We start from the raw sequence: 26,054 nt of genomic DNA, 5'->3' as shown, positions 1-26,054 counted from the left end.
AGTGGGGTTATTTTCTTTTCTTACTTTGATTTGTGCAAGATTTTGTGACTTGTTTGTAGACATTACAAGAAAAAAAGGCATATTATTCTTTCCACAAAAACTCGCTTTCTGTCCTCATGGGCTTCCTCACACTCTTGAAGTAGTTTAATAGCTTTTTAGGCTACAACTCCCTCTAGAGGGAAACAGGATTAACAACAGAGACTATCCAACAAAATGCCTCTAGTTATTATGTCATTCATTTATTTTTACAAACATGTTTTAAAATCCTGTTTTATTGGAAATTTCAAGATGAAATGAAAGGACTTCAACATACCCCATACTGCGGAGGAATGCTACTAGTTGTTTTATTAATATGAGCTGGCAGCTCGCCTGCTGGTATCAACATCAAACTTGGGGATCTAAATTAGGTTATTGGCTCACTTTTTAATTATGCAACCGTTCCTGTGTGAGCATCCATTTTTGAAGACGAATTTTCAAGAATTGTTTGCTGATATGTAAATGATTTATCCCACCTTAACTTCTCTCACATTACTGATTCTGTTTGCTGGATTTAGACAGCGGGCATGAATTTAAGGTTTTGTTCATGCTTAGATACACGTAGTGGCAAATTCATCCATTTTTAATGGCCATCACAGCTGTCTTACGTTTGAAACTGTCTTCAAAAAGCACACCATACCTGATGTGACCACCACAGCGTTCTCTACTCTTCAACTGGTTGTTGTATCAGATTAGACAGGTTGCGTGATGCAACAGCTTTGTGAGAAAATACGCACTTCCACAGCCATCTGGAGGATTTATTGGTTTCTTTCTTAAAGTCTTAAATATGTTGCAATAACATGTTTTCATCTTAGATCAGATGAGTCATCTGATCGCGAGTCTTTGAAATTTCACTAAATTAGTTCAGGCCTTTCAACATCGTCAGTGCCTTTTGCCCTGAAAGATTTGAGCATGAATCTGTGATGATCAAAGAGCTCTTGAAGTGAACTTATAAAATGGTAAAATGATAATAAAAATTACAAGTCCACAGCAATGCATGTTGTCAGTAAAAACATGTTTAGATTTTTCATTATTTATCTTTGTAGAAAGATAACAGTGTGCTTTTTGTTTTTAGAATATTTAATGATTATTTATTACCCATGACTTTTTCCCTCATGTCACCTTGTCTTTTCCCTCCCACTTTACCAATTCCTTTTTAAAAGCAGAACACAGAACACCATATTGGTTCTATTATTTAAGGGATATTAACATAATTAGATCAGTCTAACAAGGTTGACTTTGTGACTTCAAGAACATACAGGAACGTCTGTATAGGTTGGAAGTCTCAAAGTAAATGTGCGAGATAACTTAAAAGATTTTGGAGAATGGCAGATTTAAGATCCTGTCATAAAGATTGATGAAGTGACAGTGGCTCACCAACTGGACAATCCAGAGGTCTATGAGCTGTAGAAGAAGGCAGCAGTGTTGCAATCATGAGCATCAGTAGCATCAAGGAGATGGAAGAGAAGAAGCTTAAAAGATACCACAGATAGAAAGAAGAGCTGCAAAACAAACAAAAACAACAACAACAAAAAACAAAACAAACAAACAAACAAAAAAAAACCAAGAAAAATAAAGCAAAAATGAATCTGTGAAAAAGGAAAAACAAATGAAAAAAAAGGAAAGAAATTTTGCCTGTGGTAATCATGGTAATCACAGCTCTAATCCCCAAAGTGGATGTTGTAGGAACAACATCCTGAATCTAGGATGTAAAAGCTTAAAGGGCAGCTGCCCACATAGGAGATACATTTATGATTGCTTCCTTATATAGAGTCAATAAATTTCTATAGCAAACCAAAGTGCTTTACATAATAAAAACAAATAGATAAAAAAATCAGATTAAAACAGAAAAAGTATCAAAAGGAGTGCTAAAGGTACAAAATACATTAAAACAAAGTATGAAAGTGCTAAAAGTCAAAGGCCTTTTTAGATAAGTAGGTCTTATATATATATATATATATATATATATATATATATATATATATATATATATATAAGAATAGGATGTACGTAGATCTTATTTTTGGCTTTATCATAATAAAACTTGGCTGTATATTTAAAAAAAAAATCATGCATATGCTATCTGTGCCCAAACGTGTGTGCATTTACATATTTGTCCACGAGAGGGTGCTGTGCACACAGATCACTTAGGACATTACTTTAATACATGTGCTGAGGTGTTTTTTGTATGTTACTCAAATAATAAAAGTCACTTATGGAGAAATGTATTTTCGATCTATATATATTCAAAATAATGGTAAAATCATATTTTTAATTAATAATTGAACTGAACTGAATTGAACTGAATTTTATTTTATTTTATTTTATTTTATTTTATTTGGTTTTATTTGGTTTGTTTTCTTTTGTTTTCATTGCACTTCTGAATTCAACACTGCCATATTAATGTTTAGCGTTACAGAAAAGTTTACCACCCTGGTTTACTGTTACTGTGGTGGCTGCTGGGCAACAAACCCATCCACAAAACTAAATACAAAATGAATATGACTATAAATATGCCCAATGGAACAAGTATTGTGAGGGTGGTGCTCAACATCCACACCCTATATCCTGCGAGCCAGCACGATCACCATGATCCCTCTCCTGTTTGTTTTCCATGTTGCACTTCATCAAGAGCCTCTGTTCTGTAAAACATGCCTAAAATGCCACTTATGTCGAAATCACTGGTCTCCTGCTGGGTACTCTTCAAGTGCTATAACCAATAGAAACCAACAAAACAAAGAGATCAGAGGGGAGAAACTGCTTTTTCATCAGCAAAGGTGGAGCAGGAAAGTTGGAGCTTTGTTCTGTAAAATGTCAGGTTTCTGTTAACAGGCTTTAAGTGGCTGCATTCTGCCTTAGAGTAACTTAGGGGTTCCAGTTGTGGTCTCTAATTCTGACCTCATTTGGACTAAATCTTTTTAACTTTTATTTTTTTTCCCTTGGCTCTTTTATATCTCTCTGACCAAGTTATTTCCACCGCAAAGGCACAGCCTTGGTGCTCCACTGAGTGCAATGACAGGAAGGGGATACAGAAGAAAAGTGTCCTAAACAGAAACCCTGTTTCCATGATACACCCAAACAAACGCTCAGCATGAGACAGCTGTATGGTTCGTTGCCCTTGTGGCTATTTTTTAGTGGCAATGACACAACAGGAGCTACTTTATAAAAACACACATGAAAGGAAGGAAATGCAATTGCCTTATTAAGAAGCTGAGATTTCCAGTAGGATGTTGTGTCAAAAGATTTCAGGGCTCCCTTTTGGAACTAGAACCTTGTCCTTCCTCCGGAATACCAAACTTTTCTTCTATCTTCTTCTATGTCCTGCTGAGCTTTCCATTACATGAATGATATATTTTCCGGCTAGGTAGCTACTGCTGCCAGTCCCAGTTGTTCTTTCCTATTCAGCAATTTAAATGTCAGAGTTTGTTGCTTTGCTCATAAGGCTGTGTCTTAGATTTCAAAGCTGAAGTCTAAAATCTTTCTATAAATTTGGACGGAATGGATAAGATTTATGGTCTTGACAAGCACTGGAACTATTCTGAGACAAATCACATTGGAGTGAAAGTGAAGGCGACCTTGTGGTGGCATATTCATTACGATCCATTTTCAAATGAGGGTCCTCTTAATAGGATGGTGCTTAAAATAAAGTCTAAAAAAATGAAAGTAATGAAATGAAAGACCCTAACATAGAACAAACAGGAAAAAATAGTGTTTGCCACAATGTGTCACGTCAAAGAAAAAGCCAACAATACCTAACCTTGTCACAGTTTCCCCTGTTTGGCTTCATCCACCATCTGGCTCTAAGCGTTTGAAACATCAGTGGGAATTTAATGATGATGAAAATCCATAATGATGTTTTGTAAAGTTCAGAAGTTCTGACTAATATTATTAACATGGAAACCTAAGGTCTGCACATAGCTGACTTGAGTTGTAATTGGGTGGATGTTCCCTATTACAACAAGTTGTTTCCTATCAAAGTTTTAGCAGCCTGTGTTGTGTTTTAGAGAAAGGGGTCAAACTAGAAGGTTTGCATTATTTTCAAACAGTAGATTTCTGTAATAGCTACTAACTGGGCCTTGCTCCATTTAATTCTCTTGAGAGAATCCAGCTACATGATGGATAATATACTGTGTGGTTATGGAGTTCACATTGTTCATCCAAACCTCTGCATATACTCAGATAAATGCACCATATCTACAGGTAAGATTGTGGATGCTACAATGATCTTAGTACAATTTTGGTTCACTGCTTTTGTGGCCATTAGCTGTGGGATTAACAAAACACAGTGGGATAAAAAATCCAAGTCTTTATTATTTTGAGCCAGAGCAACCATAACTGCATAGTTTCAGTTGGTGGAGACACAGGACGACAAATTTAGCGCTTAATTTGTGACATGCAAATGTATTTGACCTGACTTGAGACAGGCAGACACAGTTTGTCATGCGACTTAAAAGCAAAAGCAAGCACTGAAAACAATATAAAATGTCTGTGGTCTGATTACCTGAACATAGTATGCATTTCAATCTCTGAAAAGGCTTTGAAGTATCCAGGCCTCCATGGATGGGCAACGGCAATAATGTGAAATGTAATGAATGATTTCTCATTTAACTTAGCATGACATGTCTGTAGACATTTTTCAAATGTAAAAATGAGAGTTTTAACATGCTTGGGCTTCATATTAACAGTATGTGTGACAGTCCTTTTGCAGTGACACATATAGAACAATCTTCTTCTACATGCAAACTATTCTATTCTATTCTTATCTTCTATTTCATATTATGCCATCATGCCATTATCACCAGCTCTTGCTTATGTTTTTTTTTTACCATCTTTATGTGGATAATGGAGGAAATTACTGGTGAAGTAAACATGTGGACATGGCTCCTCTATACAGATAATATTACATAACACAGTGGGAATGTGGAGTAGACATGCTAACCTCAAATGGTTAATAAAAGGTTTTTCTCATAGTGTTTTCTTTAGACTGCAGCACATAAATAAGAGTACAGTTGGCATCCAGTTGGAGGCTCTTTTCCCTTGTTAAAGTACTAAAACTGCTGCTTGTCAAGGTGCTGTGCTCCTGGCAGCAGATGTTCCTGGCATCGCTAGAAAAGCTGCTGTGGACATCTTTCATACCATTAAAGTGGACAGTACAGTTTCCAGTGTTGACATCTAATGGAAACTGTCCTGCTATAGCAGGAGATGGAAAAAGAAAAATTTAAATTCAGATTTTTTTACTTGCGTTCACTGTGTGACCACAAACAAGCAATAAGATGCCAAGGTTAAGCTCCTCAAATTAAAACCACATGGCTCCATTGTAACACCAATGGAGGTTTTTCTTTCTTTTTTCTGCTCTCTAGAGAACCATGGGATCTCAAACACAGTATAAATACATTAAAGCTATTTTTAATAAGCTGATTGGGTGCAAGTTTTACACTGTACTTACTTTTACAAATACCATCTGAAAATGTTTTGTAACACATGCAGATTCAACAGTGTTTTTTTCCCTTCTCTTTTTAAGGAAAATGCCCTTTGGTAATGTTTTTGCCTCCACTACACCACTCTCTATATGTGCCTAGTAATGAGATTTCGCCATGCTCTGTGGGAAGGAGGCCCATTACCTTTGACCAATCATGCTGCCAACTGAGGAGCTTCCACAAAGCACTTCAGAATCAACAGGATCTCTGGGTCATGAGAAAATGTTTTCCACATCAGTAAATTTGTCTTGATTACTGTAACATGATGAATGAATGAATGAATCATCAGGCTTCTGTCTTCCTAAATTACAAAATGACAGTTGTCTGTGGCCTATTAGATAAATCGTGTACTGATAGCAATAACTATCAGACATCATTTTGTAACTATAAAGTAAGAACCAGCCCCAATACTGTGATTTACTGGTAAACTGAAGGCTTAACCTCTAGAGAAACTGTTGCATTCCAGTTTGTTGTGCAACAACCTTAAATGGAAACAAAAGACAAACCAATGTTAAACTTCCTAACAACACACTAAACACACTATAAGCAGTAGGAGTGGTGACCTCACTGCAAGCCACACCAGACATGCATTATACACACCTTCATAAGTGTAACCAACTGCACTGCCACTGCAAGGCTATACTGAGAGTGCAGAGGGGAATACCAAAAACACATTGGAACCATTAGGAAGAGCTGCGCATGCTGCGTGTTAGCTAGTATGATGCTGGTTGACATTTAAAACAACCACAGTATTAATATTCTAACCCAATTCTGTAATGCATGCAAAGTTCTTTCACTTAAGCCACAGATGGTTGCAGATTATAAAAATCCACAAAGGAACATACAATACAGTGTGCAACTCAGTCTAATAAGAAAGTGTATAATAGATAATACATGTAAACGACACTTTCTGCCCACTTTGACATTAATAAGATCGAATACTAGTTATCAATAACTGAGTTATGTGGATTATTCTAAACTAAACTGTGTGTGTTAATGTCAGGCACAACAGCTGTTAAATGCTTGAAGACACAGGAGCCATGATCCATAGCATACAAAACACACACAAATAAAATGAAAAGTCTTTCAGAGTGAAAGGGAAACCTTAATAATGGTATGATTGAGAGATGTGGATATAATGAAGGAATTATCTACATCCAACACATGCAAACACCATAATCAAAATAATACAAAGCCACAAAGTCCTCTGAAAGATGACAGTGCCGGCACATCACAGGACTTTCACTCACGAGGCAGAATTTGTTGTTTTGGCATCATTTTCTTTGTGGACTAAGATTGTTTTTCAAAAATGGTTTAGTTGGATTTTTCACTCTTTTATTTACTTTCCTTTTCAGTCACTCGTCTAAGGCGAAACAAACAACTAAAGAAGTTAAAACTTCTCTGTTATGTTCAAAGTAACTCACAATATACACCACATGCCACGAAATGTCTCCCCCCAACTGGAAGATGAGACATCTCCCAGTTTTACACAACATTTTGTGTAACGTTCTGCTCTGTAGCCAGCTCTATTACAGTCTATGTTTTGACTTGAAGAAGGGTGGAATTCCCCTGGACACATGTTGTGGAGGTCAGCCACTTGGTATCAAAGTTCATTTTGGTTTAGCTTAACCACTCTGTAAACAGAAAAGACTGAAGGTTTTCATTTGCGGTTTTCTGTGTGATTTTGGTTATTTAGAACAAAAAGAAATTTTTTGCACGAGTGCACAGTAAGAAATATATCAAACATGTTATCCTTTTCATGAATAAAATACAAAAAAATAAGTACAATAATCTACTCTGTGTACTTTGTGGACAGTGTAGACTGCAGCTGTGGTCAGTGTCTACATTAACCTGACCCGTCCAAAACCGTTCGGAAAAACATTACACAGTTGGTGAGAAGTGGGTAGACATGCAGTTAGGCAGACAGTATTTCCTTTCCCCTTGTTGTCCTTCCTCCAGCTTGATTTCCTCTTCATGCATGTGTCCTCTATTTCATTTTGTGTGCATATGTTCAGTTTTCCAACCAAACACAAATGCAAACTGCTTTAGTCTAAAAATCCTGCTGTTTTTGGAAACTGCTTTGGATATTTGGTTCTCCTGCAGTGAGACGTTTGATCTCACATACAGCATGAAGTCCCACTAGGCTGAGAACAAAAAATGAAATGAATCTTAAACTGCATCCAGCTGAAATAAAACACACCCAGGCGATTGTACAAAATAACAACCAATTTAAACAAACAACAGCAAGCAAAAGTGATTTTACTGGCTGGGGTCAGATTAGAAGATCACTTTCTCTGTTGTCCCACTTGACTAAAACGTTTGGATGCAGCATATGAGAATAAACACAATGCAATTATTTTTAAAAACTAAAGCTCATTTTGAATTTGACACCATGTTCTAATAAAAGTTGGGCCAGGGCCCTAAAAGCTCCTGGATCAGTGAACTGATCAATCATGACATGCTTGTGTTTGGATATTTAGCATCAGTTAAACGTGTTGGCACGTCTAACCATTCAAAATGAATGAGTTTTTGTGCTTGTGCCTTAGTTTTTATTTGGTTATTGAGTGTAATTCTGCAAGGACAGATTCATTTACATTCATTTCCAACAATGCCAGCTTACTCATATCCTGGATTTGTGGTGACAAATTAGCAAACAACAAAAACATGTGTCATTAAAAGACATTTCCAGAGCAAACACATCTGGAGTGTGTTTGTTGTAGAGATGAAAAAAAGAATGGCCATTTCAAAAAGGAAAGCTGAGCAGTGCAAACATACTGAACTTTACTGCTGTACACAAAAGAATAATGCCTATTCTTGGATTAAGAAAAAACAAAAAAACAAAAAAGAACATTAAAGATTCTTCAGCTAAAAATAGGACGAGCCCATTAAAATGACAACAAACATGACTCAGCAAACTGATTTAGCTCCAGCAGACACTGATGATGAGATGAGCAATGTTATGCTGTTGTGTAAAAGTTAACAAGACTTGTTTATTGCAAGTTAATTTTAAGAGTCAAATAGGTTTTTCCTGCTCAAAAACTGTTTGTTTGGTTGGACACATCTGTCAAGGCATCTTAAAAAAGTGGCTGTTATAATTGCTGACATGTAGTGGACATGATTTTCAAATACCAGTAATCCGCTATTTAGTGTTTCCATGTCCTTTGGAAAAAACACATCTTTGAAAACCACCCCAATATACTGGTATAATTCTTTCCTAAGAGCAAACAGGTTAAGGAGGACGGATCAGGAGACAGGGGATCTAGGAAGTAGGTATTCCTTAACAAAAGGCACTGCTTACACTGTACACAAGGGGATAAACAAATGAAACTGTAAGTAAAACCTGTCTAGAGTACAGAAGGTGTAAACAAAGGACATTAACAAGAAAAAAACAAAACAAAAACAGAAACCTAATAAGAGCTAAACATAAACAGAACCAAACAAAACCTCAGTGTTCTGTAGAGGGATTACAGAACTGTCCATTATGTTCAACAACTTGTGTGGCATTCTTCTCTTCACATTCAGCTCCAGGGGCTACTATCCCCAGCACAGAGCCCTACTTAATCAGTTTTTTTCAGTTTCTTTAAGTTACTGACTCTGATGCTGCTGCCCCAACTGACGGCTGCAAAGTAGAGTGCACATTCCACCAAAGACTTACAGAAGTTACACAACACCTTGATGCAGACATTGATGGATCTAAGCCTCCTCAAGTAGTACTCTGCTCTGCCCCTTCTTGAAGACAACCTCACTGTTGAATTCCCGGCTTTTTGTCAAGCTGAATTACCAGGTATGTGCAGTTCTGAACCACCTCCACCTCTTCTCCCACCTCTTAAGTTTCTGTTCAAGATGAGGCAATTGTTTCCACACCACACCACAAGAGTGATTGGCCAGTTCCATGTACTTTTCCAGCACTAATAGCCTACAATGCACATCTGTATCATTATGTTATTACTTATAGCAGATGTTGGGACTTAGAGTGGTCCTGGAAATTTGGTGTATACAACTTGAACAGAAATGGTGAGCATACAGGAGAGCTTCTGTGCTGTTGACCGCCCTCTCAGATATAAAACCTCTCAGTCGTCACACAAATTTTGGTGTATTTGTTAAGTAGTTGTAGAGACATCAATAATCTTATAATCGTAATTAGCCAAATTAATTGGAATTTTGTTCATATTAAAACAAATATAAAAAGTTGCTTAGCTAAGGAAATCAACAGATTATATTGAATGAAAATGAAAAATTACCCAGTTACACCTAATTAACATGATGTGCATATATGCCAGAGTTACTGCATCATGCAACCTGTATCACCGGCACACAAATGCTCCCACTTGTGGCCACTTAAACTTGTCTGAGGTGAACATTTGGAGCAAGCCCAAATCTGGAGCTGCATTTCAGTAACAATCCCTAAAAACTCAACCAGTAACTAAAGGTATGTAACTCCCTCCGGGATAAACACCACGCCATAGTTCTTGTTCACTGATGGATTTATTCAAGTACACCTTAGCAGGCATAAAGAAATCCACCGTCGAACTGTCAGCATACAAATATACAAATGATATTAAGAACATTGAATTGTTCCATAAATGCACATAATCAAAGATTTAAATAAACATACTTCACTGGCTGCACATAACCAAGAGGGAATGAAGTTGTTCAACAACAAAAAGGAAATCTTATAAGAACATGCATCTTCTTTCAGCATGAAAAACCCTCTTCTGCCTCGTGCTTCTGGAGAGCAGGTTAACAACAAAAGAAAGGGTCGATGTGCAGCAAGGAACAAAAGTTTGGTTCCTACCAGATGTTGTTAAAAGAAAAATCAATTCAGAGGAGATCAATAATACAGATAACAAAATTATAAACACTGACATTTTATGGCAGTTAAACGGTATTTGTAGATAAATATGCCAAATACTTAACATATCCTCCTGAGACCCAACAATTCATTTTTGTCGTCTGTGAAGGACATGAGTCTCAGACCTCTAAGTCAAGCACTGTTTATAGTATGTATGTGATTAATACTTTTCCTTTAAGAAAACATCTTAAACTCTCTTCTGATGCCCCTGTTGTGGGGGTGTGGCCAACACAGCACATGCAGTGTCTTTTCAAAATGGAGGGAATTTCAATTTTCACGTTTTTCATGTTTCTTCGTTTACTGTCTTAATCTTGTTAAGTGGTCATTAAATGAAAGGATGTTTTTAAAAAGCCATACAAATAATAATACACTATTATAACTGCACCATTACAATGTGTATTAAGCAAGACATAATAAACATTGTTTTTGAAAAAAAAATGTTGCAACATGTTTCTTGTGACCACAATACTTGAACTGTCATAAAAAGATTAAAAAAGAAAAACTTTTTTTCTCTCGGGTCTCAGGAGGATATAGGATTTTTAGCTTTCTGGAAGAGCGATATAAACAGATTTTGGAGAAACATATGTGTCCGTTTAAATAATTTATTTTCAGGAGACCTCTTTATTTTTCTTTTCCTCTTCTGTTTTTTAAGACATACCAAAACACATTCTCCATGTATAACAGCATGCTTCCACAATGGAAGCGTTTGGATGCTAAACTGGCCTGTATCTGGTCCAGACCTACTGAAATCATTACAGGACAACATGAAAAATATGTCAATTTATTACAAAACTAAAGCATGGTGCAGCGCAGTGCTTGGACATGCAGCCATTTAAATTCATTATCTACACACTTAATATGCTTTGTATTGTTTTGGGTGAATATACAGAATATATAGCTTTCAAAATATTTATATTTTACACACTGGCTTAAATAGCATTATAAAAAAAAGGCCGAGCTCAGTAGCCAGTTAGCTTGCAGCATTAACAGCAGCTCTTTTTTCCCCACATAACGTTCTTTTCTCAGTTTCCAGCCTTTAACAGTCACCTAGAGCTCCATTTTTATGAAGCAGACATCAAAAGCATGCTAAGAAAGTCAACAGCACTGCTGTGTTTTGTAAAAATCAAACAAACTCTCACATCCATTACTGTCTTTATTCTGTTGTTAAACACATATTGGTGTCTGAGACTAAACACAGCTGCTGTTTTTGCTCTTGTGTGAACTTGAACAACACTGACCTCATGATGTTTTATATGCGAACACATAAGAGGTAAGCTGACATAAATTCTATTACCACATAACAGATCGTGGCTGTCGCTGGTACAGAGCATAGAAACAAACTGGTTGTTACATCCCTTCTTCTTAAAACACTGACGCTTGCTTGTCATTCACCAGGAGTGACGTCGTTGCTCGAGTGGAGCGAGGGGAGATTTTGGGAGACCACTCTGAGTGGAACTCCTTGCAAGGCTGGGCTGTAACCCGAAGCCAATGAGCAATGAGAGAGAGAGAGAGAGAGAGAGAGAGAGAGAAAACTGAGGGAGAAAAGAAAAATAGTGGGAGGGGGAGGGAAGGAATGAAGGGCAGAGAGAGGGTGATGTCAGCTGAGTTCAGAAAGTAAACAGAGGTCCATACTGCAGCATGCTGTCTGCGGGACGTGGACTACAGCTGGGGCAAACCCATGGGGACACCAGCACAGTTCCATGGACCAGCACCTTTATCTCTGGGGAGGAGGGCAGGCTCCTCTTAGTCTCCCTCTTTCTTTTCATCTCCTTACCCTTGGGGACTGCCTGGCCCTACGGTAAGAGCATTGCACTGACTTTACTTTGACTGCAGCTGTTTGTCTCCCTCTTCCTTTCACTGTGTCTGACATACTTTCTTGGCTCTTTGTTCTCAAGAAGCCGGCATCAGCACCCTCCTCCTTCTGTTTTATCCTTTTAGAGCGTAACAGCTCTCAGACACTTTCATAAAAGAGTCAGAGACATGATGTAAAGTCTATTTTTAGCAGAAGCAGTAAAGAAAACATCAGTTTAGGTTGTCTTCGTTTTCTCTATTTTTGAAATAACTTAGAAAATGATGTTTACACCTTGGAGGGTTTGTTAAAGATGGCTACAATTTTCAAACATTTTAATACTTATGGCAATTTTTTTATATACAAAAACTTCTTTTCTACTCTTAAAGAATAAAAAGGGTAAAGCTTGATGTTGCCACACATTCCTTGAAATGAATTGAGGCACTTGGAATCCTAATGAGGCTGTTGAATCTTGGCACACGCTCCCTGTTGTCTAAGAATCTCTCTTTAAACGTCTAAGAGTGTTGCGCATGAGCTCTCTGTCAGATTAACGCTGCCTGTTTACCATGACCACTTGAACTGCTGGAAGACATGAGTCATGTTTGAGTCAATCATACAAGCTGTGGTAACATGTCCACCATACTCTGTATCCAAGACACCCAACTAAACCTCTTCTCTGTGTCTGATTCCTCTTCAGATGCATCCCATGCAGTGAAATAATAACATCAATTTGTAATGTTGGTGAATGTGGGGAAGGTTTGGGCAGAGCACGGCTGTGTTCAGCCAGAGTGATTAAGAGAGTTTCCTTTTGGAAACCTACTTATGTTGTTGTCAGCTGAGTCACTGTGACTTGTTTCACAATCAGATGATGATGTAATTTCTCTTGAATGCTTATGCATATCTTCATGGATTGTTTACTCTTATGCATGCATGTTTATCTCCATCCCTGCATGTGTTTTCTCATCCATACTGAGGTGTTTTGATTTGTGTAAAGCTTCCTGTTTAGGATCATCTGTTTTGTGACTCCTGTTGTTCGCTCTTCTCATGGTGTGTTTATCTAAAGCCCACACAAGAGTTTATCTGGTTTCTTGTAATTAATGGTGGAAAACAAAGACTCAAATTGTGGTCAGACGAGATCACAGTTTAAAATGTTTAGTTAGACTCTATTTTTAAAAGAAAAATGCTTCAAAAGTGGAAGCTAAATCCTGACTACAAATATTAGACTGATGAAATCACATATTACCATAACCTTACACTATTTTATCACAGTAGATTATAGACTGATAAAGTGTTTCATTTGGTTTGCAAATTCCAGTTTGAGGTAACTTATTTCAAGCAATCTACTTAATGACCTTGGGGATCTGGATACATTCAGATACACAATGACCACAGAGTTCCCCCCTGGGAGTTTCCTTTTTCCATGATAGCTAAATCAGTTACCTCATAATACCAGACAGCTGTTATGGGCAGTACGCAAAAGGAGCTGTACACTCATGTACAGTGTCTGCACTTACAGCTGCTGTAAAAACAACTGCTAGTCTGAAACGAGTTCCATTGTCTCAGGAGGAAACTATTTATTTTGTAGCATGTAAATAATGTAATGTTTCATTTACAGTAGAGAACTTTTTCTGACAGGAGCGAACAAAGCCACAAATAAAAATGAAAGTGTCTGTATTTAAACAGTAGATGTCAAAAGGAGCTGTGCTTAAGTTCATTGGTTGGATGGATAAAGTATTTGTTTGACATTTTAGGAAATCTGATAATTGGCTGACTTGAATAAATTTAGATGTGCTTTGAAATGTGAAACTGCCCACAGCAACTGCTCAGCAGAGCCTAGAAAAACAAGGGAAATGGATAACAGATTTATTTAAAGGTAAAAACAATCCACCTACCAGCACCTCTAAAGATTATAACACCTCATGTCTTATTTTTGTGTGTTTATTACTTATGTGTGGTTTTAATATTAGCATAGAACTATGAGTATGGTTAAAGTAATGTCCTGTGTTTTAATATTTTTGCTTGGTATATTTTGGAAAATGTCATTAAGCTAAGGATAGATGTGGAGGAAAGTTCAGGAAGACTTTGGAAAAGATAAATGGAATGTTATTGATGTGGGTCAGCCCTTTCCAAAGATGCACTGTGAAACAAAGAAAAAACACTTTCAATACTGCAACCTTATCTTCCTAATAAATTGTTCAATAAATATTATAAATATATACATTATGAGAAAGAAAACTAGATTAAATGAAGGTAAAAAAAATATCATTAAAAACCAAAGGTGTGCATTCACTTACTCTCCTATCCACTCTCCATCATTGTCTGCATGATTATTAGGATCACTTAAGAAATAATTGGCATGATACATAGAGCCAGGTAATTTGTAGCTTTAAATATTGCAGCTGTGAGAAACTGTGGGAATGTGTTATCTCTCCTCCTTTAACAAGGAATGGTCCAGCATATTCACTGCTAAATGAGATAAGAAAGAAGCACTAAATATCTTTGTTTTTACATTTAAAGAATCAATGAGGTTTTATCATGACTATCATGACTGTTCAACTACAACCAGTATCCTGAATGGCAAATGTCTTTGTATTGAGCTAAGCTACCAGCTGCTGATAGCTGCTGACAGCATGAAGCTCCTCAGCTTTGTTTGAGTAAAAATAGCTTAAAGAGAACAGAGAAGCAATAACAGCCTGAAACTGACAAGGCAGTTATTTAATACTGAGCAAGAACAAAAATACAAACCGGACAACAACTGGTTTAAATCACAGGCAGAAATGTCCTTGGCTGCATTTTCGAGAACATTTGGATATCAGGTAAGAGCTTTATTGCACAAGTTCTGTGAAATTTAAACACATGACCTGAATGACATGTTAACTGCAGCAAAAATTGAGCAAATATGCTGATGGTGACATTTCAACAAACAAAAAAAGGCAGTTGCTGACAATGAGTTTTATTCTTGGCTCAGATTTTAGAGAAGGTCGACTATAGAAAGTGATGATGAGTGTCAGAGCAGATGTGGTCCCTTGAGACGCTTGAAAGGTCAAATTCTGCACCTGCAGCACATTTTGAATGCATTGCATCCACAAAGCTTTATATTAGCACAGAGCATAAAAACCCAAGCAACAGCATCAAAGTGTTTGCTGTGTTTAGTGAGTTAGTGGACCAGCAGGGCAGTGAGGTCAAACGTAGGGTCACTGGAGTCATGTGAATTTTTACCTGTAGTTATGAAAATCTTTGAAACCTCGTCAAATGTGTGCAACAACAAAACGCAACCTAAAAAAAAAAATTCACCAGGAAAAACACCATATTCTCTATGGTTGCCATTTTCATTACAGGAGCTCTTGACATTAAAAAGCTCAGCCTCTGGAATGGAGAAAGCAGACTCAACTTAAATAAAATAACATAAGCCAAACAACCCATGTGAAAATCTGCTCGCTAAAGAATCAGAAGAAAAAAGAATTTCTTACTTGTTGCTCATTTGTGTTTTTTGGACTTGTTGCCAATCTCTCATGTACGCAAAAGCGTTATATACACCATCAAAGCAAATGCATGTCAGACAGCCAAGAGGCACAATAAAGTAGACACTTTGCTATCAGATGGATTTCTTCACAGTGCCGGCACCTCTCTGACTACTGTCAACGCCTCCAGTTTGTCATTAAATGCACATTGGCCAGGGGCACATAGTTAACCACAGTCTTGGGTTAAATTATAGGGGTGTTTGCATGCTGTAATGTATTCATTCAGCTTTTTTTAGCATCTGTGTTTTTATAAAACACTTAGGGACACTGTGTGTTCAAAAAACAACATGAAACGCGAAACAGACAAACTCTATAGATATAAAGCTGAAACATGGAAACTACCTGTTTGTAGGCCAACACATGCACTTTCACACCTGTTCCAACCTTCCCAAACTGCTGTAAAAACCCACAAAAAATTATTACAGTTTAGTCTGCAGTTACCTGCAGGTGTTGAAATCAGGACCTTGCAGATGTATTTTCGACAAGGTGGCAATCGTATTGCAGAAATGAGTTGTTTCAAACGTCAGGAAACGAATTGAAAAACAGTTGACAATTGGTAAATGCTTAAGAAAGGAGATAGCGGTCCAAATAAATGAAGATGCATTCCAGAACATGTCCGACTCTGGGGGAGAAGCCTTTGAGTCATACTCCAGAGAGAAACACAGTAGACTTATCAACAGAACAGGAGGTCAGCAAACTGAATCCAGACAGTGTATAAACACAGAAAACAGTCTGGATTTATTTAAGGAGCTTTTATGGAAAATTGAATGCAGATACTAATATAAATGTATTTCTTAGCTCAGACTGAAGAATGATTTACAAACATTATTATTGAAAGTTAACTAAATATCTTTGTCCTCCACTTTAAATGAGGGTCTTCTTGCAGGAGAGAACAATAACCACAGGATCTTATTTCTATATCAAGGGACACAACATACAGCACTGATCCGTGTAATGACATTACCAGGTGAGCGCATAAAGTCTTGCATGTTTATGTCCTGCAAATCAGGTTTCATGGTCTCTCTGGGCTGTATTCTTAGCCATGAAGCAGAAAACCTGCCCCAGAGTTGGGCTGGTGATGTCAGCATCATGTGGTGGCCATTGCACCTTCCAAATATAATGTTCACCTTGCAAGATCAGTGATCATTAAGAAGTTCTGATTATGCAGCTTAAATCGCAATGATAACAAAAACTAGTTTCCAACTGTACTGATCTAACAATCAAAAACTTCATTGCATAATTTCTTTTTTTAAACTCTTACTTTTGTGTTGTTTATGTTTAGTTTATTATTTAGGATCACCATTAGCTACAGCATGCCTGCAGCTATTCTTCCTGGCTCCGTCAACAGGTATTATATAATTTAATTATACTTGTTTATATGCCAGAATAAAAAGGACGCCTTATGATATTTCTCACCCACATAAATCTATATCAGTAAGTGATTTGCATTTAAAGATGAACAAAGAAAAAAAAAGTGGGTTTCCAGACAGCTGGTTCCTCTTTTCTGCTCAAGGCAGCAACTCCAGGCTACATTAGCTGCTACTACCAGCTACAGTCTGTGAATAAAATGTCAGTGTCAGTGTGTTTATTCACCAACATATTTAGGTTTAGGCACCACAACTAGTTTAACTGCCATAAGAAATAAAAAGACTATAGATCAACACACTATCTTAAAACATAACCCATTCACATCAAAAAGTCAAGTCCCCATTTCACATAGATGTGTGTTTCTAATCAAATGACTTATCATTCTCTCCTAATTTTTTATTTATTTATTTATTTTTCTGTGTGTGAAACTCTTCCATCATTTTCCAATAAAGGATTTTCTTGATTATGTTGGAAATAATCAAACAAAAGAGTCTCAGTGTGACAGAAAGCTAAAATTGATTAGCTGACATGGTAATTGTATGACCTTGAATGATTTCTTATTAGTTATTAAAGAAGTTTCGCCTCACAGCCAAAGAATTTGTTCACTTCTCACCAAAGGTGAGAGGTTAAACAGCTACAAAAACCAAAAAAGTAGAAGTTCAGTTTTCTTTATTCAAGCTCTTACAATCACTGTGACCTCAATAACCGAGAAGCTACACCAGCGTTAGCTAACATGCTAAAATTTTAAGGAACTGAATATTTAGCTAACATTTACACTAAAGTCAATTGAAATGATAAGATGGCGCCTTTGTGAGGTGCCCCAGAAAAAACGTGAAATAACGATCTAAACTTAAACTTCTGATAGAGACATGATGTCAACATTTTATTCCATTCTACAACATACACAAATAACATCACAGAGAAACAAGTTTCACAGAACTTTGTGAAAAAGTTGTTTCATCACTTTTGATAGCTAAATTAGTCAACTCAAGGCACGCAGTGAAAAAGCCAAGTCCAACTCATGTCCTGGCCACCAGTGTTTTCATGTACCTTTAGTTTAAAATGCTGTTTTTGCTCACAGTCACTGTGTCTTCACACTCAGTTAAAAACAGGATAGTTAAGGTAAAACATCATGACTTGTTAAAAATAAACACACACCACATAATCATGTATTACATCCAAATATGTATTTTTCTGGATTTTTGGCTTTAAACTCCCAACCATTGGGCTAAATTGACAAAATGTTCTGAACATGCAAACTATATTTAAAAAAAAAAAACATTTATTTGTAAGTTATATTGGACAGGATGAACTAATTCATTCTCTGCTACATGGCCATGTCACATTTTACTGTAAGACTGGGCAAAATGTAAAATGTTTGCATATATTTACAAAACTAGCTCGGTATAAAACGGATTAACATCCTCGCTCATTTTTTGCTTTGCTTTATTTATTTATTTTTATTATTATCACTATTTTAATTAACATCTATTATCAACTAAATGTACTAAAACTGGTAAAATGAGCCTCCATTGCTGAGGCCAAGTTTCCGTCTACAAAGAGATGCTTTACTTGATGTTGAACACTAGGGTGTATAGTCTGTAAATTACAGACGCTAAATAGAGTTATGTGGAAACAAGGAGTAAAGAGTACACACTGCATTCTAATGTTGTGACAAATAAGTAAGTGATGAGTTGGGTGTAATGCAGGGCTTATATAATCCCTCTCTTTTTTTCATGTCTCAGCACACATCCCTCTGAACACACAGGACATGCCCATGCCATGGATGTTTGTGGTTCGCACATTTGGTCGCAAGAAATCCACAAAAAAAATATCAAAAATCCCCAAAAAGATCTGACTAGAAACTGAACACTTCTTTTTTAAAAGGACGTGGACTGAATTAAACAAAACAGAAAATACAAGAACGTCAGCTTTGTTTTAAAATAAAAGTTTAGTAGCTGTAAGTTTATACTCACTCTTACCACCACAGATGCTTGCTTACTTATTATGAGCTTCAAGGGGCTGGTGAATATGGTCCACAAAGTCACACTAACACCCAGCTATGCCACAGAGAAACCTCATATTGTTACCAGCTAACCAGGGTTGATACAAAACCCGGCTGAACCCACGTCAAAAACATCACATGACCCTAGAAACAGGAATTATAACACTGCTGAGTACTGCCACTGCTGAACAGAGAAGCACAAACGTGTCCTCAGAAAACCTCTGTTTACATCAACCCAGTGCCATTTCACAACTTTTCTGATTGATTAATGTCAGTATTTTAAACAAAAAACTGAGAAGAAGTCCAGACTAGCTGGGCTGAGATGCAATTTATGATTTCATTAATGCGGAAGGGCAGCAGGGAAGACTCACAACATTCCAAAACATCTGCGCTTCTCTCTAGTCGAGCGTCATCTTCGGAGAGATTTATCACCTATAGTTGCCTTTGTGTGTCGATTCTTTTGCTTGTGTTTCTGGCTTCACAAAAGTCTCACAAAGAACAAATAAAACTAGCATGCAACTGTGGCTTTACAAATAAAGGCGTGTATGCCTGAGAGAAAATGAGTTATAATGAGTGTAGGGCTGGGAGGATTTGCAAAACACTGCACTGACATGATGCCAAGTTTGAAGTGCAGCCTCTGTTAGTTCTCCATCCACATCTGCCACAAGAGAATTTCACTTGTCTGTTTTAGCTTTTAAATCCACAGTTACATAATATAGCCTCATGCTCAAGAGGTCTTTGAAACTCTTACTTTCCAGTTAAACATCCCATTTATTAGGTAAAAACTTCACAAAGGTCAGTGTTTACACTTGTGTTCCTAATCTTAGTTCTGATTAATGACTTTAATCTGTTTGGATAACAACAGCTTTGCTGTTTAACATGTTTTCTAATGTCATAACACACAAAGGAGGTAAACTACTGAGTTTTGCAGTGTTGTGAAGAAAACTTTGCAACCATATGGGAGTGGAAATATTCAGAGGCAGTGCAGAGCAGCAGCTTAGATCAAGCACCAAACTCATAAAAATCCTCCAATGCTTCTATCTGTTACCTTCTGTCCACACTGCATAAGAAAATTGTGCAATAATAAAAAAATCTTTTTTATATTCACTTATTCACACCTCTAGAGATTTATTTTTATGGTGCTGACCCTGACATGTTTTTTCCTTTAGATTACAGGTTCCTGTACAGCCACTGTCCAGGTCCAGAGTGGAACGTAATGTGCAGAGGTTGCTGCGAGTATGACGTGATCCGCTGTAAGTGTCCCCTGCAGGGAACTCAGGTGGGCTATGCCGTGCCCTGCTGCCGCAACGCCATCAATGAGTGCGACCCCTGCATTATCCACCCAGGTAACATCAACGTGAATGTTGAATTTATTTATTTGGTAAGAGCTTGTAACACCTCTAAAATATCACTTCGATTGATGTGATACTGCCCTTATAAAGAACAGATTTATTAATTTGTTTGCAAGAACTTACTGTCCACCATCTTGTTAGTACAAGAGCTTTCATACACTGCCCAACCGTTTTTGTTTGGCCATGTCAAACAGTGTGACAGAGGGACTGAGAATAATTTTTCTATATGTGTCTGATCTGATTTGTTTCCAGGCCAATTTTATATTGACTTTTTTTAGACTTGCTGAAATCTCCTTATTTGATCTTTGCAGGATGCAGGGATAAATTATTACACTTAGAACTTGGATTTGTGGATAGGATGGGAGAGCATCTTTGTATGTTACTACTTGGAGGGGATGTTGCCATGAGAATACAACCACCCTGAGACATTTAAACATGTGCAGAAGCTTAGACATTCAAAACTTGCTTTTTATATGCCACAGAGTATGCTATGTTTCCTTCACTGCATGAATCTGCTCATGTTCTCCTTTATGGGGAAAAAAAACAGCTGTTCAGAATTAAATGGATACCTACACATCACTATTTTACTGTTAAACCCTAAAAGATGCATTGCCACTACTAAATGCAATCATAAATCTCCATGTGTACATAGCCATTTATTTTGTTGTTAAAAGTCAAACCTGTACTCAGGTCACATGTTGCTCTTCACCTCCTGATGGACAGGACAGCCCCTTAAGTGAAAATCCATCCTCCAAGGAAAATATTTCAACCTCTTTCTCCACATTTCTATTTCAGGAAGCGGCTGTATGTTTTTGTGTTCTGATGCAGTGAAAGAAGAGCTTAATGAGTTTAACAGAGTTGATGCAAAGGAAACATTTCAGGGGCCTGTTAAACAGCAGCAATGCAGGTCTTCAGATAAAGTGTTCCCTTAATTTGTTTATTTTTTACACACACAATGATTACCCCTTTTAGATATTACTGGGACATTTTACACTGTCCTACTGAACACCTTCTTGACTGCAACCTTGTTTGTCTCTTTCCTTCTTCCAGGGTGCAGTATTTTTGAGAACTGTAAGCGTTGCAACAATGGGACATGGGGCCCCAAGGACGACTTCTTTATTAATGGGGAATACTGCGCTGAGTGTCGTCCAGGTTGGTCGGGTGGAGATTGCATGAGTAAGTCTTTTCATCATCCCAGTTAGCAGAAGGTTTTGCTGTAAATTATGTTTTTATTTTTCTAAGTAAAATGAATACAGTCTACTATGCTTTTTCCTTCCCTGCTGATTTATTTCTTTCTGGGATGACTGTGTCTGCTTGGAAGCTTGCCATAAGCCCAGGGGGGGTTTCACAAGAAGCTGAATGACAAGTCAGTTAACAATCAGGGATCCTATAAAACAAGTTAATATGGCACATCTGAACGATGACTGCAGCGTTTGTATGCAAATGTCTTACATCAAGCCACAACAATACACTTCATGCACTTTAATTAAAAGCAGAAATCAGTTAAGGCTGCCAAACGTCTGTTATGTTCTGTGTTGATTCATCTTTATTTCGTTGTCTTTGCAATAACTTCAAAAGTGTAAATGCAATTTATTGTTGATGTATATAAAACCCAATGAAGCTGGATCGCAATCCTTGGAATAATTAAAGAGAAATTTTAAAAAGTTTTTTTTAAGTAGTCGTTTGCATGGTTACAAGACACTAGAAAATACACATCGTGTTAGTCCAAGTAGTCACGATTTCACAAAACCAAGCTCTCAAAACTAGAAAACACCCAGACAATGCAGTAAAACTCCATGGCACTCCATTTTAAAAAAAGCAGAATGAAAATCTATTTAACATGCCTTTGTGTTTGTGACATTTAGTTAAGTAGTGGTTGGCTAACTCACAACAAGGCGTGTGTGATTTTATTGTTTATTTTAAGTGTGAAGGGGAGGAAAAGTACTGCTGAATAAATTAAGCCGTCCCCTTCCCGCTGTTTATTGAAAAGCAGCCCATTAAGACTCCCTGTCTGGTTGTGGTTGCTTACAGCGTTTTAAGACAACTACTTTGTTCTAATGATATCCTAGTTTTATAACTGCATCATTTGTCAAACTAATCATTCAAGTAACTGAAACACAATGTGTGTGGAGTGATTTAGGTAATATGATGATAGAAGTAGCAGAATGTGTAGTGGCACTGGGCATACTTCAGTGAATAACTTGATTAACCTTGTTTTCCTACGATTGGGGGATGACATCTCTCCAATGGCTGAAAGACATGCCAAGCTGACAATGATTGAAATATTTGTAAAACAACTTAAACCTCAAATTCCACTGTGGTTCATATGAATATCTAACAGGGCAAAAGTCTCTAAAACCAGCAGATGCACATCTTGAGCAGAGCACCTCAGTAAGACAGCGCAAGACAACACATTTAAATAAACAATAGCACAGTAACAGATTGCTACACACAATGACTGTAGACTTTATCGTAGACTGAACTTGTACAACTTAACACTACAAATAAAAGTAGAGAAACATGCAATAAAACTAAAACCAGTTAAGCCTAGCAATTATACAATCAGTCACCATAATTAACAACTGTACTTGGGTCAACATAGAAGAAATCACTATAGGAAATAGAATAAATAAGTTAAAGGCCAGTCATATATAAAACAGGCTGCAATACGTGACAAATCTGTGCACACAATAAACCTTCCTAGAAGCACAGGCTGAAGAGACTGGACTACAGCAACCTGATCCACAAATGGAGGAGAAATCTCTCTGCTGAGTTAAACTAGAACAGTGCACAACCACAGCTGTCTTGCCACCTCAGTCTTAGTTGTTCTCATAAAGGCAAAACCTGACTGGCGTGCAGAGCAGTCTTTTATTGAGACACTGATTGGTGTGCTGATCATCAGTTCTCCACAGCTGTGCTTTGAATCCAGGACTAGCTGGCAAGTGGAAGAGAGGAGAATGAGCTCAAACCAAATGCGAACGGATATATTTTAGATTTTTACACCAAATTACCTTTATGTCAGTTATTTACTTTGTCACTCTTTTTTCTTAATAAAATAACAGTTTAACTGCGTATCATTGGCTGCTGTGAGTCCTCTGGTCTAATCCCAATAAATACAGGGACAAACAACTGAGATGAAAAGCCCAGAAAACAAAATAAATAACCATTTATATATTTGCTAAAGTAATACCCAGCTGTGAATGATCTAACTACGTCTGACACCAACACCTGGCACACCAGCTGATCAGTGGCTGGATTGATTGATTTAGCAGCCACTGTAAAATCAGATGGAGCAACGTGGCGTTCTCAGTCGAGGGAGTGCAATGACAAAGTTAAAAAAGATGCCTAAGTGGTGTAAAAATATATAATATGGTGCTTGCACAAACCACTTTGACATTTTTGAGGTTTGAGTTATTTAAAATGTAAAATATGTGTTCTTCTGGTGTCACTGTTATAAATGGCTGTTAGGTTTGGCTCATCTATCCAGCCTCCTCCCTGCTTCTTCAAAAATAAATGTGGTTAAAATAAAGGAAGAAAATATCTTCAATTAAAAATGTCACAGCTTTACAAGATTCTGTGTCTTTCAGAGTGTGGGGGAGTAATCCGTAAACGGCAGGGTCACTTGGTGCTGGAGAGCTACCCCAACAATGCCAGGTGTGAGTGGACCATACAGGTGGAGAGGCCCTTCACTATCGAACTCAGGTATGTTTCTGTCTTTCTCCTCTGCAGTTTTAATTATCCACAGTTATCTTCTGTGTGATCACAGTAAATTTGAAAGGATATGTTATCAGCATGGTTAGTGCCATAAATTACTGAATGTTTTTTTAATGCACCATAGCTGGAATATATTTGATTGCACATTATGTACAGCTGAAAAATATTGATTGCACAAGCTGCACTATTGTACAGGTTAGTGGAGTAAAGAAAAGGACTCTAGATGCCTCTATAATGAACAACTATAGACCTGTCTCTAATCTCTCTTTTATTTCCAAGATTATTGAGAAAGTTGTATTTCACCAGCTTCATGACTTTTTAAATGAAAGTGGAAATCCTGATAAATTTCAGTCCGGCTTCCGACCTCATCACAGCACTGAAACAGCTCTGGTCAAAGTGCTAAATGACATTAGGTTGAATACTGATTCTGGTCAGGTATCAGTCCTGGTTCTGCTGGATCTCAGTGCTGCGTTTGATACTGTAGATCACAGAATCCTGTTGCACAGGCTGGAAAACTGGATTGGACTTTCTGGAGCGGTCCTTAGCTGGTTCAGGTCCTATGTAGAAGGCCGGAGTTATTTTGTTACGATCGGCAGCTATGAATCCGAGCGAGTAGCCATGACTTGTGGAGTCCCCCAGGGGTCAGTCCTTGGACCTCTTCTGTTCAACTTGTATATGCTCCCTTTGGGTAAAATATTACAGAACTATAGCATTAATTATCGAAGTTATGCAGATGATACCCCAGATGATACATCTGTGATATGTTCAGAGAATGTAAACCTAGCAGAGCTCTTAGATCCAAAGACTCTGTTCAACTAGTCCAGACCAGAGTCCAGACTAAACATGGAGAAGCAGCATTTAGCTGTTATGCTGCAAACAAATGGAACAAATTGCCAGTGGAGATTAAACTTTTCCCAAATGTAGACATTTTTAAATCCAGGTTAAAAATGTTTCTTTTCTCATGAGCCTATGCATGAAATCTGCACGGTAACTTTTTTTTTTAACTTATCTTGCTTTTAATCATTATTATTTCATTGTGATTATGTGTTGATGCCTTTTACTATTCTAAATATCTGTAATGTCTTTGTTTTATGTAAAGCACTTTGAATTGTCCTGTACATGAAATGTGCTATACAAATAAACTGCCTTGCCTTGGAGTGGCATGCCCTTCAGTGTGTATTTAATATTGCAACAGCCCTGGGGTATGTGCTGTTTTTCAGTCTTTTTGTTTTGGCCTTACAGCCTTAATGAGGATAGCAGTTGGAACAGGTGATATGATGTGTCCTTCAGGATCCTGCAGGCCTTTTGGTGACAACAGGACCCATACAGCCCCTTTAAGGCGAGGAGAGCACAGTCAATGATCTTCTGTGCTGTGTTGATGACCCTCTGAAGGAATGATTTTTCCTGAGCAACAACACAAACCACACAGGGATGCAGAGTGTCTGCACACTTTTAACAAAGCATCTGTAGAAGGATACCTGCAGCTCCTTGACTGGAGCGTTGCTTTTTAGGGCCCTGAGGGAATGAAGCTGATTTTAATGATATTGTTAACAATGCAGTGGGGCTTTCTGAGCAAAGCCATGACTTATATTAGATTTATCTTTTTCTACAATATACACAGACGGATGTTGCTACACAAAGATGTTGAGAAAATATAATTTTTTCCAATTTCACATTGATAATGAAAGTAGCCCAAGTGGTTAGATATTATGAAACGTAATTCATGTGAAAATTCTGGGAAATTCAGTTTAACTAGTGTAAAGTTGCTGAAGTTACTGTATTGACAGACTCACTAGTAGGCAGTTACACTGGTATCATGGCTGAAACTTACATTCAACATTTTATTTATTTTTATTTTTGCTTAGAAAACAGTGTCATTCTGAATAAAGTTTTGACTTTGTTGGCAGTTGTTTTCATTTAAACTACTTTCCAAATAAATA

At 37.3% G+C, this 26,054-nt stretch overlaps 1 protein-coding gene across 2 annotated transcripts in view; it reads left to right on the top strand.

The window, feature by feature from the left end:
* The window catches only part of pamr1b (peptidase domain containing associated with muscle regeneration 1b), a 56,929-nt gene that overhangs the window by 18,920 nt on the left and 11,955 nt on the right, over window positions 1-26,054 (top strand). The window contains exons 1-4 of one of the 2 annotated variants that reach the window (XM_041997609.1): window positions 11,989-12,163; window positions 20,218-20,394; window positions 21,451-21,576; window positions 23,988-24,102. In XM_041997609.1, coding sequence (XP_041853543.1) covers window positions 12,004-12,163; window positions 20,218-20,394; window positions 21,451-21,576; window positions 23,988-24,102 — 578 coding nt within the window. In that variant the 5' untranslated portion in view covers window positions 11,989-12,003. Of the gene's footprint in view, window positions 1-11,988; window positions 12,164-20,217; window positions 20,395-21,450; window positions 21,577-23,987; window positions 24,103-26,054 lie in introns of those variants that run through there. The other variant, XM_041997610.1, reaches the window with a different exon arrangement.

This window comes from Melanotaenia boesemani, chromosome 10 (genome assembly GCF_017639745.1).
Source record: "Melanotaenia boesemani isolate fMelBoe1 chromosome 10, fMelBoe1.pri, whole genome shotgun sequence".
NCBI classification, from domain to species: Eukaryota; Metazoa; Chordata; class Actinopteri; order Atheriniformes; family Melanotaeniidae; genus Melanotaenia; species Melanotaenia boesemani.
The sequence above is the reverse complement of the archived record's forward strand: the minus strand, read 5'-3'. Positions and strand labels throughout refer to the sequence as shown.